The sequence below is a fragment of the Colletotrichum navitas genome, assembly GCF_030913465.1.
Source record: "Colletotrichum navitas strain CBS 125086 chromosome Unknown LY79scaffold_5, whole genome shotgun sequence".
NCBI classification, from domain to species: Eukaryota; Fungi; Ascomycota; class Sordariomycetes; order Glomerellales; family Glomerellaceae; genus Colletotrichum; species Colletotrichum navitas.
In genome coordinates, this window is record NW_026850551.1 from 133672 (window position 1) to 146069 (window position 12398).

Below are 12398 nucleotides of genomic sequence, written 5' to 3' on the forward strand. Positions count from 1 at the left end.
GCACCGAGCCAAGGGCTGGGTTTCTTGAAGACGTGCGTAGTAGGGGGTGTGTATGCGTCCCCGGCTGTGGCTGCACACGCCCCCTCCTCTCTTCTCCCCGTCCCTCCATGGCCTTTGGGCTTCATCCCAAAAGCATCTGGGTAGCTTGCGAGGGAGAGAGCGGCAGTTTTTTTTTTTTTGGGGGGGGGGGGTGGGGGTGGGCGTGTCGAGCTTGAGAGAGGTGTGTGGTGGATAACACGAGGGAGAGGGGGGGGCAGGGATGAGTTGGAAGCGCAGCCATCAGACACACACACACACACACTTTACAACGCATGCCATCGCATGTGTAGCGAAGGGGTGAAAAAAGAAGGGTGTGTGTGAGAGTCTGAGAGTCTGAGAGAGAGAGAGAGATGGAGACAATTGCAAAATAGGAAAGGGCGTGTCTCCGTGCGTCAGTCGGCCAGAGAGCGCCACGGATTTGGAAACAAGGTTAGGTGAAGGGAGGATTGGGTGTGGTGTGAAGGAACAGAGTTTAGCGTGTAGAGATGGCGTTGGGGAAGGCGCGTGTGCTTGTCACAACGGACGTAGAGGCAAGGGAGACGGGGAGAAACGAGTCGATCAAAGGGCTAGGGCGAGTTCTAAACCCGTGTCTTGCTGTCTCGTCCGGCATGGGCAACTAGCGCAATGAACAGAGAGACGATCCGTTTCGATGCGCAATCAAGTAAATGATGGAGTACCTAGATGAGTGAGCTACGCTACAAGCTGGCCGACTTGACGGGGGTATGAGTAAGAGAGCATGACAGTGAAGGCATAGCTGACTGTGGGATTACGCTCAGCATACGTGGCAGCTGAAGGAAACTTTGATGATGGTTGGGCCAGCTGCGACGGCCGGCCGACGAAAACGAAAGAGAGAGCAAGGCAAATTGGAGGCAGGCTTCGTCAGTTGTTCTGCTTCTGTCTGCTCTGCTCTATCAAAGTTTTGGACTCGCTGTGCTGGGCTGGATCGGGGACCTCTGGAACCTCGCCAATCAAACAGCGCAGCTGGGCAGGGATTTTGTGGGTGAGAGTACCTATGGATCAGGGAAGGAAGGGGTGGAGACTGGGGGTGGGGTGTTGCGGCCTGTCGTGCATGCATCGTCCTCGCCGGTGCCGAAAGGCAGACTGTGGTTGGTATGCGGGCTGCTGCGAAGGTTCGGATCAAGGAAAACCCTGAGAATAGTAGTGCTGCTGCTGCATTCGTACATGCTGTGGTTGCATTCCGTCATGGTCAGGAGTTAGAAAGAAGAACAAAAACGCGGACAAAACGAGAGAGACGGGGGGTAGAGAGAGAGAAAGAGAGAGCGAGAGAGAGAGTTCCTGAAACCCGGCGTCGAGTTGCACGACCGCAGGTGGGACATTGTTTCATGAATTTGGGTGGGTGGTAAACGCAACTGGTGCAGCTCTTTAGGCAGGCACACAACGACTGGGTAACTGACTGACTGACTTCCTCCCCCAGGGGGCCGTCCGGACGCGCGGACGCGGGCGTGCGCAACAACGTTGTTCGTCGCCGCCGCTTTGGGCTGCACACCCACCTGCAGGTAGCAAGCGCTGCGGACTTGCAGGCAGGCACTGCGGTGCACAGCGCATTGCGTGCAGGTCCGCTGTGCCTTTCCCGCTATTCTACCTACACGCACGCATACAAGCCATTCATGGACGTTGAAGAAAGCTACTCGGTCGCCGCCAACACGCCATTGCCCAGCGCGTCACAACTCGACAGTCCGCGACCCGGTCATCCCCTTTTCCGATTGCCCAGAGATGGCTGGTTGTGGTTTGACAATTCTGTTTCGACCTTTTGCTGATATCCAGTCCCCCTCTCCCCTTCATCCTTCCCGCCACCCAGCGCGTGCTTGCGTGTGCGTCGCCGGCCGAGGGCACCAGACGATGTAAACTGCGGTATGCGGATCATGCGTGGAGAGAGGCACACGGCTGAGGGACGGGTTGCAACGACGTCGCTGGTCGCCAACTTGGCAAACTATTCTCCTTCTACGGTACCTACCTAGTGTACCCATGCGTGAAGATCTCGTCTGCAAGGGACGAGCACGATCGCCTACCCCTGGACCTGGATACGAAGTGCTCACCCAATAATACACTTTTTCCCCTTCCTGTGTCCCCTTTTGGGCCGTGTCATCCGCCCGCATGCGTTAGGTACCTATCTATATGCGTACCTACTGAACCACCCCCTGCCTGCGCGCACATCCTGGCCCACAGCCCAGACGGCCGGAGTCGACGGTTCCCGGTGGGGGGCCCATGGCCGGCGGGTTTGGTCTGGTCGACGGCGCCGCCCCCGGATTTATGGTTTCCAAGCTTCAGCCAGCCGGCTGCATGTACGGAGTCTGACCAGTGGGGTTCCCCTGCAGCCTCCAAGGCAGCACAAGGCGAGCGTGAGTCGAGCTGTCACATCGACATCGGGCATGCACACAAGAGCTTGGCTCGTGGAAAGCGGTATTTGCGATATATGATGTACTACGATATCTTCCGGGGGGGGGGGGGGGGGGGGTAAGGCGGCAGGGTGCCGCATTTGGTGGAGTACGGGGGAACAGAGACCAGGAGTTTCTTTCCATCGAAACAACTACATCATTACGCCGCACTCGATGCCATTGGCAATGGCATTGGCATTGGCACCGCTAGATTGCGACGCCGTCCAGGCCCGGGTTCCATGGCCTGCGGGGTGTGGAGGACGGCGACGATGGTGGCGTCGCGAATCCGAGCCTAGCAAATGTCAAAACCCCTCACTGAACGCTGGACGTCAAACCCCAGAGCATGCCCGTTAGAACAATCGTGGCCTTGTCACGACCGGGCTTCTCTTGTTGATAGTCTAGCGGGAGGGGAGGTGGGTTTCGGGTATGAGTCTCTGATGGTTTACATGCATTCCGATAGCCCCTGTATCTCCAGCTCATCCGGCGCCGTGTCTCAAGGACGTGACATTCGGCTCGGCCCCGAAGCTGCCGTCAGAGGGAATTTTGAGTTTAATCCCATTCGACAGAGTTAGATTGGCATCTTTCCCTCTCTCTCTCTCTCTCTCGCTGTCTCTCTAGAGGCATAATCAAGCGAGGGCTGGTCGCATCCCGCGGCAACCGCAAGCTAGTTAGAATGCGAGAGAAGACCCCGCGACGATGGTCAAATTACCCTTGCCCCCACCCTGGCTTTCAGGCACCGATGATTGTTCTTGTTTGAGCCATGGTCGTATCCCAAGGCATCCGCCGTCGTCATCACCACCATCCATTAGGAATCTTGAACCCCCTCTGTCTAGAAACGGCACGATCTGCGCTGAATGTTTCCGATCCGCGCGACGAATACAGCCTCACAGGGTCGCCCGCCGCTGCCCCATCCTGATAGAGCCAAGCCCTACAGAAACTGTTTCGTTTTGCATCTTCCTCTGGAGAGCGTTGCCCGCTATCGCGCGCCAAGAGCCCGGCGGCGTTTAAACCTGCTTCACGCGCAAGAAGAACCCGGGTAAGATTGACCTCGCTGGCTAGCCTAACTGACTGACTAATCGGGCGCCGCGCATCAAACCCGCCAAGCCCAATTATGCCGGTTAGGGTTTCCGCATTTGGATATGTTTGAGAGGGCTTCATATGGCTTGTACGGCTTGCAGCCACAGCAGCGTACGACGTAAGCCTCACGCTGAAAGACAAGATGGCATCAGGCTGCTGGGAGTGATCAGTGTTGGGCTTTTCCCAAATATCCAGCGAGTGGCAGATCGTCATTTTAGACGTCTTGCATACGCATCTCACCTTACCTTTCCAGGCGCCGGCCTAAGCTCGAAGTAGGCGTTCGTTAGCAATACAAGTACGGATATATACGGCATGTTGCAGATGGAGTGGGGGTACAGAGTCGGGGGAGGGAGAGAGATGCAGCTACTGGGATCGCGATCACTCTATCTCGCACGTCTCCTGACCCAGGCTTGCGGGGCCGGTGAGACGGTAACGACCTGATGGCGATACCGATGATGATGGGTGATGGGATGACAAGACGATGGCCTGGCGAATGGCGGGCGACACTAGCGATTTTGAAGCGGATGCCTGTCCGCTCTGCTAGCCTAGTCCCCTCATCGAGGACCCAAGATATCGTCACGCACATCTGGTAATGGGGGAGGATCACCGCGGGAGAATATCACAGGATCATGATGCCTGTCTCCTAACGCGCAGTACCTGGCATAGCTGATGCCAGCTGGGAATGGGAGGAGAGGGGGGTGTGATTTAGTGTGTAGGGGTTAGTTTTGCCATGTTTGCTTTATTTTCCACAGCGGTGGGGAAGGGGGTACCCCATGTCCAAGACTTTGAGCAATACAATCGAATCAAGCAAATTACCTGTACGATTTCAGCCCCGATCCAATAGCCCCAAAACCGTGCAGATAGGTAGCAATGACAAGCAGGGCTTTCCACATCAGATTCTGCAGGTCCAGTCCGGGCAGTTCAGTAGGTAGTTGGGTTACATTAGCCTGTCTCCACCCTCTGGCTATCACTGCTATCCCCAAATGGTAATAAGGTGGGCCAGGGCGGATGCCAGCCAGCTGGAGACAGAGATTCAGGTGCCGGGTTACGGCAGGCAGATCGTCGACGCCGTCGCCGTGTCCGCCAGCCTCGATGGGAGAAAGGGCTGTCTCATTGGATCATAGACGACGTGCCTGCGGTAGAGGCTTGGGGGCGTTACGGAAGCATCACGTTCCATGGGCGAACAGGTTCACAGCCAGCTACTGTGTAAGTTACGGCCGACGGAGTGGGGTCAGAGGGGGGAGGGGGGTGAGCCGAAATCTCCAATACTCCTAAGCCGTACACATATACAACATCCTAATTAGCAAGTGAGGGAGGAGAGCGAGCTAGCTAGCGTGCAGTTTACAGTTTGCAGTTTGCAGTTTGCAGTTTAGTTGGGTAAGGTGGTTTACCGGCTGGCAGATGGAGGCGTGGTATTCGGTTGGGCTCACGTATTTACCTAACAAACCTGAGAAGCCATCCCACAGACATGCCGAAGGACTGCGGATATAGAGAGGCTCTGCCGTGTGGGGGGGGGGGGGGGGGGCACAGGCTACGGCCAGAGGCGCAGCGCCTGTTCGTAGCTAGTCGTGGCCCTACGAATGCAGGTACTCGTCCTCCTCGAGGGAGGGACCCGCCCTTCCCGTCGAGTCCGCCAGAAGCACAGATCCCGAGGGCAGATTCTCCAAGCCGAGCCCACCCCCAAATCGCCGGACCCGGCCGTCATCTTCTACAAGGCTCGCCCAAGCGTGCCGCAGGATTGGGCGACGGTCGTGCCCCTAGGGACGGGGTGTGCACCGGGTTTTCGCCGTCCCGATGCAGCCTACATGAGCGCCCCACTCACGATGATGATGGCTTCTCTCTCTCCCTCTCTCTCTCTCTCTCTCGGGGGCTGAACACGGCAGTTCGTTGTGGGTTACCGTTGCGAGCTCGCCAAGCTTCCACCATCGACCTTTGACCTTCTCACCTCTTGTCGGCAGTTGCATTGCACACCGGAGGCCATCACGATGCTTCCGTTTCCGGCAGGGTTTCAGGAACCCTCCCATCCCCCAACGTTGAGGCAAAAGTCGCAAGCTCCTTGTCCGCCGCTACTGCGCCCGTAACGATTGGAATTCTTTCACGCACGCCGTCCACGGCGCATGCTCCAGCGGCCGACAGTCGTCACTTGTCGTCCCTCACCCGCCTCTACCCGCGTCGGATCCGTTACTTCCCCCCTCTGACTGTACCGTTTGCATCGACGGTTTGCCGCGTGAGAAGGACGTTGTTGCTGATGAAACAGGACCGCTCTGCGGCAAGAATGCCTTCCGCTGCGAACCCTTTGCTTCCTGCCAGACGACCCCCTACCCGGCCTCGATGAGTGGCGTCCATCTCCTACTTGCTCGTCCTCCTCCGCCACACGAGCCCTGCAATGTACGTCCGTAAAACGTGGCTTCGGCGTGTCCCTCAAGGGGCAAGCCTCGCCTCGTCCCCCCTAAACCCATGTTTAAACCTCGGTGACGGGCCGAATGGACGGCACTGCCTGCCCATAGTCCATGACACGGTGGGCGCCTGGCACGAATCATAGGGCGGGGCGGAAGGTCCTTGCCTTGTCGTCCTTTCAACCTCCTTGGCCCGATCGCCCCTCCCCATCCCCATGTGCCTCTATCGCCAACCCGTTCTGCACGCGAAGACGTTTCTGGACAATGGATTACAATGAGACATTGTTTATGGTTTCGTGTGTATACTCTGCACTATTCCCTCCCTTTTCCTTTCGCACCTTTGTGTGTCAAATGTCAGGTGTCAGGGCCTCTGTGTGTGTGCGTGTGTGTAGGTGTGTGGTTTGGATGAATGCCGCCTGAAAGTTTAATTCCAAGTCTGGCGGGGAGACTGCCGTTTTATCGTCGAATCCAGTCGAGTTTCAGGGCTCTTGCACTGTCCTGGTTCCGGTTGCTTGAGCCTTCGCTGTAATCTTGCCTCCGTGCCGCGAGTCGTTTGCCCGGTTGTGACTCTTGTCAGATTTCTTTAAGTTTTTTTTTCCCTTCATTTCTCCGTTCATCTAATGCATGGGGAGAAGGAGATGTTGAAAGCTGTCGCGGAGGAACACGAGACGACGTCTCGCCGGTTGAGCTTAATTTGTTCTGTTTCTGGTTTTCTGCGGCGTTGGAACAAGAAACAAACAAGTGGGGACGGTGCATATGACTCTCCCACACCTCCCCACGGGCCACCACGCCAGGAACGGAAACATCATGCGCACCCAGAAGCAACCTCACCCCCACGAGACACACATATACCTACACACACGCATACGCCCATGACTTACGCGCGCATCGCAAACCCACCACTCACCGCAGCGGGTTCGGCCTCGTTCAGGCGATTATTCATGCATCCGTCTTCTCCCCATCCTCCTCCCGCTGCCGCCGCCGCTCGTGCGCGGCCGAGACCAGACGCCGGAAAAGGGGGAACAGCCTGACAACGTGATGTAGCCCGTCGGAAATGTCGTGGACACGGACAAAACAAAACCAACTTCGCACGTCTTGACAGGCATGCCCTTCCGTCACATCCCGCTAGATCGCTGTTGTGGAGATATGTTTTGGTGTCTCTGTTATAGATCGATAATCTGCTCATTGTTCGTGCGCATCGCCCTACGCTTCCTGCGCTGTCCACTCAAGCTCCCCCTGGCATCAAGCATCCTCTGGCTTCCCCCTTCCACCTCAAACCAGCTCGAGGAAGAGAAGAAGCGCAAGCCATGGGAACCGCGGGTGCCCGTACGGCGATAACGCTGCCCCTGACGTGCGCCCGTGTCAAGAAAATCAAACCATGCCTCCGTGCTTCACCGGGGGCCTTGAATTTTACGGAGACGCGGTACGTAGCAGCGCCACCACGCCCCATCCCCCTCCAGAAAAAAAAAAACCCAGTTCTTCCTCGCACAACCGTGCCCTTCCCAGGTCCTGCTTCAACAGCTCTTCCGCCCAATCGGCGTACCGGGCGCATGTTGGCTACTGCGGCGGCTTCGCGAGACATTCCGTGCTGCCACTCATTTGGGGTAGTCCTTGAGGTGGTAGCTCTTGAGCTTGACGAACTGGTCGTAACCAAAGCGGCTTAGAGTCTGTCCCTTGCCCGAATTCTTCCATCCTGTCCACGCCAGGTCCTAAAAGGGTTGTTAGCGCCGATGAGCTTCTAGGGAGAACACAGCAAAAGCGGCTTGAATGCCAAATGGGCTAGTGAGTTATTTGCACAGAAATCCAAGTCAGATGTTGCGCCACCCCGGCCGGCAGATGAATAAGAGGGTCAGACAGGAAAGGCAGGGTGAGGAAACAAAAGGAACAACGTGCCGTCATCGCCCCCAAGCGCCGGGTAAAACCCGATGGACTTGTTGACTTTAGGCGGCCGGCGCGATTTCGGAGCGGATCAGGAGTACAAGATGGGGAACGGAGCCAAAAGCACGGAAGGATAATCGGGGTGGTCGAATGGGATCAGATCGGATGACGGCCACGGTAAATGGCCACGGCAGACGTGGAAGATGTGTGTGCATGACTTACCGGGCTGGGGTAATCGCAACGGTTCACGAAGACAGTACCCGCTTCCACCTGGTCCGCGAGCTCGTAACCCCTCTCCGTGTCCTTGGTCCAGATGCTGGCCGTTAGGCCAAATTCGCTGTCATTCATGAGCTGCACAGCTTCTTCATCACTCTTGACCCGCTGAACGGGAATCACCGGCCCAAAAGTCTCTTCAGTCATGACCGTCATCGAGTGGTCCACGCCCGTCAGGAGCGTGGGCTTGACAAAGTTGCCCTTTGGCGGCGGGTTGTCGAACGTCTCGTTGGCGGGAGTTGCGTCCTTGGCGCCCTTGGCGATGGCGTCCTTGATGTGCGATTCGATTGTCTCCTTGGAACGCTTGGAAATCACGGGGCCGACATGTGTGCCCTTGTCAAAGGGATCGCCCAACTTGTACCCCTCGAGGACCTTCTGGACGGCCGTAACAAAGGCATCGTGGATCTTGTCGGCGACGTACACCCGCTCGATGGAGCAGCAGCTCTGCCCCGAGTTGAAGACGGCGCCGTCGACAATCTCCTCCGCGGCCCATTCAATGTCGACATCGTCGCGGATGTAAGCAGGATCTTTGCCGCCAAGCTCGAGCCCCACGTTGACGATGCGATCTGATGCAGCCTGCTGAACGGCGAGGCCGCCAGCCACCGAGCCGGTGAAGGCGACAAGCTTCACCTTGGGGTTGCGGACTATGGACTCGATCATGATGGGTGAGCCGCAGTGGAAGTACTGCAGCACGCCAGCGGGGAGGCCGGCCTCTTCAAATACCTTGGCCACGCGCTCCACGATCGTGGGCGTCTGCGGCGACGGCTTCAAGATGACGGTGTTTCCCGCCAACAAGGCAGGAATGAGGGAGTTCACCAAGATGAGGTAAGGGTACTGGAAGTGCCATATTAGCAAGAGTCAGGCGGTTCGTGGTGGCGGCTCGGGCGGTTGCACGCATCACAGCGCGGACCACAGTCCCCACCGGGCGCACGCGCCGGGCTGCCACGCAGATAGGAGACAACCCACATTCCACGCGAAGAGGACGAGAACCGGGCCAACGGGAACCTTGCGAATGAAGCGCTTGAAGCCCTTCTCCGGCTCGCCATCGGTGTCCTTGAGCACCTCGTCACTGATCTTAAGGAGGTACTCACCGCGCTTTACCGCGGTGGCGATCTCGCCGCCGGTGTAGGCGATGGGCCGGCCCATCTGGACGGTGAGCTCCTCGGCCAACTCATCCTTTTTCTCCAGGAGGAGCTTCAAAGCCTTCTTGACAATGGACTGGCGGTCTGCCAGGGAAGTCTTGCTCCAAGACTCGAATGCCTTGGTGGCGGTGGTAGGGAGCTCATCTAAGTCGGTCTGGGACACGCCGTTGCGGGTGATGACAGGCTCGTTCGTCGTGGGGGAGATGGTCTTGAGGACTTCGACAGACATCTTATCAGCGTTTCTCGGGGTATAGGCGTATGATTCAGATGAGAGGGAAAGAAAAATGAAAAGTGGTTGAATTACTGTGATGATTAAGAGGCAGCTCACGGCTTAGATATCCCCTTGATTTCGTTCATGAATCGTCATTCCCTGAGGGGCAGAGGGGCAACGGCGCGGAGGGGTACGCACCGCGCACCGAGATAAGCGCGGTATCGCTGTGATGAGGTAATCAACAGCGATAAGACGTCTTGTCGTTATGCTTTGCGCCGGGTCCCACTGAAACTTTTGCAAAGTACTACCAGCTGGATCGCGGTCTCTTGTCTGTATCTACAACGGCACATGCACTGCACCTTTGCGAACAAAGCTACCGCTGGATTGTAGCCTGACTGCATAAACTTGAGGCTTTGATATCCTTGGTTGTACCCCACCACGCCATTCATTTGCCATCATGGCCCCCGAAAAGCGGAATAAGTTCCTCGAGGCGGAAGACAGCGACGACGACGACCTTGATAAGGGCTACGACTCCGAGGCCGAGGAGCTGCGCAAGGGAGGCCGCAGCGCCAAGAGACGCAAAGTCGACAGCGAAGATGAAGACGATTTCAGTGACGAGGAACGCGATGCCTCCAAGGCAGACGGCGCATCGGACGACCAGGATGGCGACGCAGACGAGGAAGCACAAACTTCAACCTCGAGCAAGAAACAATCAAGACCCAACACGACCGCGGACCTCCCGGACGTTTCCAAGCCCCTCACGAAAAAGAATCTCGTCGCGACGGAGGAGGCCATCAAAAAGTCGGGCGTCGTCTACATCTCGCGCATTCCGCCCTTCATGAAGCCACAAAAGCTACGCTCCCTGCTCGAGCCCTACGGCAAGATCAACCGCATCTTCCTCGCGCCCGAGGACCCCGCGGCACACGCGCGGCGTGTAAAGAACGGCGGGAACAAGAAGAAGTCGTACACGGAGGGCTGGGTCGAGTTCCTACGCAAGCGCGATGCCAAGGCCGTGTGCGAGCTTCTGAACGCGCGGACGATCGGCGGCAAGAAGGGCAGCTACTACCATGACGACATCTGGACGCTCAAGTATCTCAAGGGGTTTAAGTGGCGCCACCTGACGGAGCAGATCTCGGCCGAGAATGCGGAGCGCACGAGCAGGATGCGGGCCGAGATCAGCAAGGCCAGCAAGGAAAATAAGGAGTTTGTGCGCAACGTCGAGAGGGCGAGGGTTATGGACGGCATCGCGGCGACCAAGGCGAAGCGCAGTGGGAAGCAGGGGGCCAATGCTGTGGCGGACGGCGAAGTGGCTGCTTCCGGCTCGGGTGCGGCTTCGGGCGTGGATGACGGGCAAGCGGACAAGAAGCGGACGGTGTTTAAGCAAATACCCTTGGCGGACAGGAAGAGCGATACATCCTCGGGTGGGAAGCCGGCTGGGGATGTGGCGCGGGTGCTAGGGAAGATTTTCTGAGCAAGGTGGTGTGCGGCGTGCGTATGCGTACGTTGTGATGTGTGTATACGTGTACTGCACCCCTCTTTTCGGATATCTTATCGCATTCGTAAACTCAACCGAAGGATGATAAATAAAAGACTTCATAGGACGAAAAAGGTTCCCTGGCGTCGGTATCTACGGGATTGTCTGGCAGAAGCGAAAACGAAGATGGCTGCATCAGCGACAGCGGGTGCGAAGGTTTCCTGGCCACCCACCTTCCCGAGATATTAGGTATGCCTGCACGGGTTGCGAAGTTACCAATCTGGCAGCTTGGCAGCATGGCATGAAGGGCGCTTATGAATACGACGTTACTTTACACCCCCTCACCCCCTCCCTCGGCCGAACAGACGACTCTATTCGCACTCGGAAATCCGGAGAGGGAAAGGGGGGAGCTGAAGGTTTAACACTGGGCTTTCATGGTGCTGCGTATCGTCTGTACTGTCGCAGCATGAAGATACCCTTGATCTGTCAGGCGCCGGTATGCCGTCTTGCAGCTCGGGCAATATCATTGCCGTCATAACGAGCTAGCCGCGTGGCATAAAAGCTATGGTGTTATCATGTCTCCGGTAATACTGGCGAGGTGCGCTCAGAATAGAAATACAGCATCATCTGTCCGTAGCATAACGTAGTCACTGCGTTTCCCGCCTATACCAGCGTAACGAGATTCCGCGGTGGCTCATTTACATGCATTTGCGATGCAAGTGATTGAAGTTCAACGTAATGTTTATGCAAGCACGATAACCTTTGCTTCAGTAAGCCGATGTACACCGGCCATGCTAGACCCACCCATGCTATGCCGTGGTTCCGATAACTCCAAGACGACACTGCCTGAAAACCCTCCTCTCACGGTGTTGATAGGGTAGAACACGTGAAGTTGTGCCGACACCAAGAGAAGAAGCCCGTTACGATCGCTGAGGCTACCGAGGTTGCTGACGCATGCCATCGACGACCCTTCCCCCACGCCACTAACTTTGGTACACATAGTACGTCGACACGAAACGCCGTCGTCATCGACATCGCCGCCGAAGTCATAGCTCTACTCCGCCTGCAATCTTCGAGTGTCCCTTCATGCCATCTCGATCAGATGGCAGGCAGCAGGCTCGACATGGAAACGACGCAACTGTGAAACGGATCACACGACGCCGCAAACTTCGGCGTCCAGCCTGTCGGACCCCAACATTAAAGGCTTGAAAAAGGACGCCGAGAGGTCATACCGTGCCTGTCCCTGTTGTGCAGCCTCTTTGGCCCCAGGGACCAGTATGCTCCCCCCCCCCTGGGCTGCCTTATGCGGATACCTAGCAGAGTTGGATGGACAGAAGCCCACCATGGCGGAGAAGGGGGTAGGGTGCGGTGTATTGAGTTTTTTTGAACGGCCGCAGGCTATGCGGGAGCGTCTGGGACGAAAACCATGAGGGAGGTGGAGGGTGCCCCAGCGTCTATCTGAAACTGGGGTTGGTGGTTGAGTGTTGAAAAGATAGGAAATCGTGTCTGGGG

General features: G+C 57.1%; 3 protein-coding genes across 3 annotated transcripts; 1 reads left to right on the forward strand and 2 right to left on the reverse strand.

The window, feature by feature from the left end:
- Nucleotides 1-3039: 3039 nt before the first annotated feature.
- LY79DRAFT_283175 (uncharacterized protein) lies at nt 3040-3911 on the reverse strand. Its single transcript, XM_060552135.1, has one exon. The coding sequence runs from the start codon at nt 3723-3725 to the stop codon at nt 3228-3230; it is 498 nt and encodes a 165-aa protein (XP_060418896.1). The 5' UTR covers nt 3726-3911; the 3' UTR covers nt 3040-3227.
- Nucleotides 3912-7221: 3310 nt separating this feature from the next.
- On the reverse strand, nt 7222-9668 carry LY79DRAFT_283216 (aldehyde dehydrogenase). The gene is made up of 3 exons (XM_060552136.1): nt 9026-9668; nt 8009-8893; nt 7222-7617 (listed from the first exon to the last, which is right to left on the reverse strand). Exons 1-3 carry the CDS (start codon nt 9428-9430, stop codon nt 7504-7506), a joined length of 1404 nt encoding a protein of 467 aa, XP_060418897.1. The 5' UTR covers nt 9431-9668; the 3' UTR covers nt 7222-7503.
- Nucleotides 9669-9869: 201 nt separating this feature from the next.
- Nucleotides 9870-10883, forward strand: LY79DRAFT_506273 (RNA recognition domain-containing protein; the record flags this gene model as incomplete). Its single annotated transcript, XM_060553707.1, has 1 exon — nt 9870-10883. One exon carries the CDS (start codon nt 9870-9872, stop codon nt 10881-10883), a length of 1014 nt encoding a protein of 337 aa, XP_060418898.1.
- Nucleotides 10884-12398: the final 1515 nt, after the last annotated feature.

Excerpts from the sequence above, each read along its gene's own strand:
- LY79DRAFT_283216 (XM_060552136.1), bottom strand. The coding sequence starts at position 9,430 with ATGTCTGTCGAAGTCCTCAAGACCATCTCCCCCACGACGAACGAGCCT. Across the intron at positions 8,894-9,025 it reads TCGTCCTCTTCGCGTGGAAT|TACCCTTACCTCATCTTGGT; the intron begins GTGGGTTGTCTC and ends TGGCACTTCCAG. Across the intron at positions 7,618-8,008 it reads GTTGCGATTACCCCAGCCCG|GACCTGGCGTGGACAGGATG; the intron begins GTAAGTCATGCA and ends CAACCCTTTTAG.
- LY79DRAFT_283175 (XM_060552135.1), bottom strand. The coding sequence starts at position 3,725 with ATGACGATCTGCCACTCGCTGGATATTTGGGAAAAGCCCAACACTGAT.